The sequence below is a fragment of the Ipomoea triloba genome, chromosome 5 (genome assembly GCF_003576645.1).
Source record: "Ipomoea triloba cultivar NCNSP0323 chromosome 5, ASM357664v1".
Lineage (NCBI taxonomy): Eukaryota > Viridiplantae > Streptophyta > Magnoliopsida > Solanales > Convolvulaceae > Ipomoea > Ipomoea triloba.
The window spans coordinates 3517098-3521748 of record NC_044920.1 but is presented as its reverse complement, the minus strand read 5'-3'; the positions used below and the strand labels follow the sequence as shown (position 1 = coordinate 3521748).

General features: G+C 38.0%; 1 protein-coding gene across 1 annotated transcript; it reads left to right on the top strand.

The window, feature by feature from the left end:
- Positions 1-1111: 1111 nt before the first annotated feature.
- Positions 1112-4324, top strand: LOC116018825. The gene is made up of 4 exons (XM_031258829.1): positions 1112-1377; positions 1476-1544; positions 3383-3584; positions 4182-4324. The coding sequence occupies exons 1-4, from the start codon at positions 1120-1122 to the stop codon at positions 4232-4234; spliced, it is 582 nt and encodes a 193-aa protein (XP_031114689.1). The 5' UTR covers positions 1112-1119; the 3' UTR covers positions 4235-4324.
- The last annotated feature ends 327 nt before the right edge of the window (positions 4325-4651 follow it).

Here is a 4651-nt window from a genome sequence, read left to right as displayed (position 1 = left end):
ATTCTTCAATAAAAAGCTTTGCCATATTTGCTATTATTTGGATCTTATATGTTTTCATATATTGTGATATGATGAGCCTCCTCATGCTCCCCTTTCCCCAACCCCAAAAAACTCAAGTAAAGACCTATGACATTGATCTGGTGGATGAGAAGCACTTACTTCAAACTGTTGGGCAGCAATTCGATTTCTATCATGAACAATGGGTGTTTGGGATAATATCCAACGAGTATATATCCAGGATTGAATCTCCCAATAAGGGGTGAGATCGATGTCAGAGTTAGTGCAAAAACTCATAATACTACACCACAAAGGCATATCCTGCAATTTACCTCCTTTCAGAAGTCTCCAGGGCAGGAGACCTGAGTGCCCTTAAGTTTGGGATTCAAACTTATAACAATGGGGTTTGGGTTAAGCTCCTTGTGCATAGGAGTGTACAGTTTAATGTTGAGTCTGAAAATTATATTAGCTCGATTTACTTCCTTAGTTGAAAGCCAGAAACTCAAGTAGATGTAGATAGAAAAGTAGTTATTAATGTATGTGTGTTTCTATGTTTGCATTGTCTGCTGCTGCATATATATACTGAAATATTATATTTGTGATCAGACACAATCATCAATACTACAATCCGGTGATCATCATCCGCAGCCTCGCATGATGATGTTTAACAACATTTATGACAAAAATCTCTTAATGTTGCGGCCTCCAAGCGATGAACAACATTTGATATGGATTGGATGCGGAAGAAGGGAATGTGTGAGTTGCTTGTTTAATCATCCCTCCTACCCATCACTTACTAATCTGTCTCTGTGGCCGCATCCGAGGAAAGATCATCATCAAATGATGCATTATTTACCCCGACAGTACATTTATAACAGCGCCTATCCTCCTCTACGCATGTTTTCCGGCGAAGATGAAATCTTTGCTCCCCCAGGTGGTAGTTGGAACATTTACCCCAAATTTGTGGCAAAGGAAATCAATCTCACTCCTCAATCTTCTGGGATTGGTCCTAACTATAAAGGTGTCCCAATTTATGAGAAAGGAGAAGAATATTGTTCTTGCGCTTTAACCTTGGGCCGGGGCTCTAATGGGAAAGGGAAAGAACCCATTAATGTGTCATCTATGGTGGGTTCTTCCAACAACGTTGTAGTGCCGCCAAGTTTTTTTAGTCTGCAGCTACCATCTGGTGATGGAGGTTGGGGTTTTACAGACGACAACATTAATGATATTGATAATAATGTTCCTGGAAAAAACAAACGAAAGAGGCAGTATACTCATCGTAAGACGTCTGTGTATTCTTTCCCTACAAATGTTAAGAACTTGCTATCCACTGGGATCTTTGAAGGTGTTCCTGTGAAGTATGTTTCCTGGTCCAGAGGGGTAAGTTAAGCCTTTCTTTTTTGGTTTTGTTTTTCTAATAGTATATACTGAACAATTAAGCTAAGGTTGGCATGCCACGTATATGTTTGGATTTGCAGCATAGTCTTAAAGGAGTCATAAAAGGGACCAATTACCTCTGCTCATGTGATCGCTGCAAAATGACCATGGTACAATAATTTCATTCTCTCATCTATCTATCTATCAATCTGTTGGTTTTATATCTATCTATGTGTTGGTTTTATGATTTTTTAGCACTCAGGCCAATAACTAGTATAAAAATATAGAGAAAATTAAAATTGGAGGAAATAAATATATTGTATTGATGAATATTGCTTGTTTTCTGGGGTTATATATATATATATATATATATATATATATATTGGGCTACAGACCCTACAAAAGATATGGTTCCTAGACGGTCTCAATCTTGTTATATTAGGAATAGAGAGACTCAATTCTTTTTACATTATAAATAGGAGTTAATACCCAATATAGTCCTTGACTATAGTGGTTTTGCTCAATTTAGTCCTAAGTGACTTTTTGTGCTTAATTAAGTCCTCAACTTTAATGGTTTTACTTAGTTTAGTCCTAAATTAACAATTCAGTTAGTATGTTGTTAGAAGGAGGGTTAACATTGTAATTTTTAATTCATCATCCATTTTTGTTAGATCCTTTCTTCTTCTTTATTTTCCCTACTTTCCATCCTTCTTCATCCAAGTAATTTCCCTTCCTCTTCTTCATCAAGTAATTTCCCTCTCTCTTCGTCATCATCTGTATCACTTTGTTCTTCATCCCCTATAGTTGATGTATGTTGGAGTTACGGAACAAAAAAAAAAAGAATTAATTTCATAATAAATAAATAATTAATAATAAGTATGATTAGTATTATTAAGTAAAAAAAATACAGAATTACATCTTTTAATTATACAATTTATTATTTTATATTATCCACAACATATATCTCATCTCATGATCTCAAAGCAAATGGCCTGGGTGATAAAAGTTGACTGTATGAAGGAGTGAAGGACAATGGGGAATAATCCAAGTTTTATTATTATCCAAGGCCAGGGAAATAATACAAGTATTCAAGGTATATGCCTCGCCCGTTTTGACCTTGCCACAATCTTTGCAACCCCATATTCCTACGGCCTTCTCTTCACTGCATACTTCCCACAAAACTCGCAGAAGTACTTGCTATGCTGGCTTACCTCCATCTTTTTTATTTGTTTGCGGAGACTAGCTCCATAGCGGGTACCATATTTTTCGACAATACCGGGCTTCTTCGTCCTCTTAGTCATTTTCGCTGATCGGTGATGGAGGCTCGGCCGCGAAAAGAAGGAGAATCTCTGACAAAGAATCAATTCAAGTATAGTTTCATTGTTCTGTACCGTATTTTGGTGTAAGTTTGCTTCCAGTTTATCGTCTCGCATCCCCCATTGATAATCTTGCCAAACGGTCAACACTGGTTGGATTGGGAAAACTATAGAATTTCTAGAGCTTCCATTGAAGGGGATTTGGGGAAATTACTGGGATGAAGAAGACGGAGGGAAAATTAGGGAAAATAAAGAAGAAGAAAGGGTTGGACAAAAAGGATGATGAATGAGAAATTACAATGTTAACCCTCATTTTAACAGTGCACTAACTGAATTGTTAATTTAGGACTAAACTGAGTAAAACCATTAAAGTCGAGGACTTAATTAAGTACAAAAAGTCACTTAGGACTAATTTGAGTAAAACCACTATAGTCGAGGACTATATTGGGTATTAACTTAGTAAGCCAAAATAGGCCCAGTCCTTTACTCGGTGTTTATCTTTCTTGGGCTTCTCTTGATCCAACTACTTTGTTGAGCTGGTCTTCGCGGACTAGGCTTTAGAGGTTGACCAGTCCAACTAGATAACTTGAAAGCAGTCAGTCAGTCAGCCTAAGTATACCATCCATCACTATCTATTTGGATTTTTGAGGCATGCATGATTAAATATCATATTGATGTTTTTGTGGGTGCAGGCAGTGAATGCTTACGAGTTCGAGAAGCATGCTGGGTGGGACACAAAACACCCAAATAATCATATCTACTTTCCTTCTGGGAAGTCCCTTTATTCTGTAGTGCAGGAGCTGAAGGTCATTCTTGAGAATGATTTGTTGTTTGAGGCCATTCAAACTGCCAGTGGAACGCCCATTAACATCAAGAACTTCAATGCCTGGAAAGGTATATATGCAAATCATATATATTTTACCCACCTGCCTGCAATACAATTCTTCTTTTGCACCTATAGTTGTCTGCTCTTTTTTTTTTGGAGGGAAACCCGCAAAGTTAGACAAAGGTGTGCACTGGGTAAACCCTGCCTTGTGACCCTAGCTAGTAAAGAAGGCTGGGATTCAAACTCTTGACCTTGTGGTTACAAGTTTGGGGCGATGAGGGAAACCCGTAACGAGGGTCTGCATTGAGTAAATCCTGCCTTGCGACCCTAGCCAAACTGATCTTGTAGTTACAAGTTTGTATCCTTAGCCATCTTGGTTGGCTGAGGTTACCCTTGAGGCGACGAGGGAAACCCGTAACGAGGGTCTGCATTGGATAACCCCCTTTGTGATCCTAGCCAGCAAAGGAACACAAGGAGAAGATAAATCAATCTAGATTTTTCAACTGACTGGCTCAAACCAGGAAAGCTGGAGTTCGAACCCTTGATCTTGTAGTTACAAGTTTGTATCCTTAGCCATCTTAGTTGGCTGAGGTTACTCCTCTAGCTGTTGCTCTTGATTCTTGAATGCATGCTCATCATTTTAGTGGTTTTCTGTTTCCTGTCAGCTTTATATGAATCTGCTAGCAGCTCCTTGGGGCCAAATCCAATGAACTACTGATAATGATGATTCAATGGGCATCAAAATGCAAGGCTGCAGGAAAACTATATATGTTATTTGTAGCTTTTGAGTTTCATACTTTAATTGGACTTTACCATTCTCTTGTTGAAATCTTGCATTTAGTTTGTTTTTGAACTTTAAGTTTCCAGTTTATTATGATCTGGGTGACATTATTAGAGCTGAGCTTGCTGTATGTGTTTGCAGCAGATACATCAGTTTAATGTTTCATTTCATCGTATCTTTAGCTGTTGAATTGGTGTACCAAACAACAAAAGTTTTATTTGTGTTCCATAACAAGCTTAATTAGCCTGTATGTTTTATCTTTGGAGTCTAGATCGTGGCCAGTTTGCCACATAGGAGACATATATAGCTTGAGGTCAACTCAAGCCATGCATGGTTAATTGGTTGAGTTAGTGC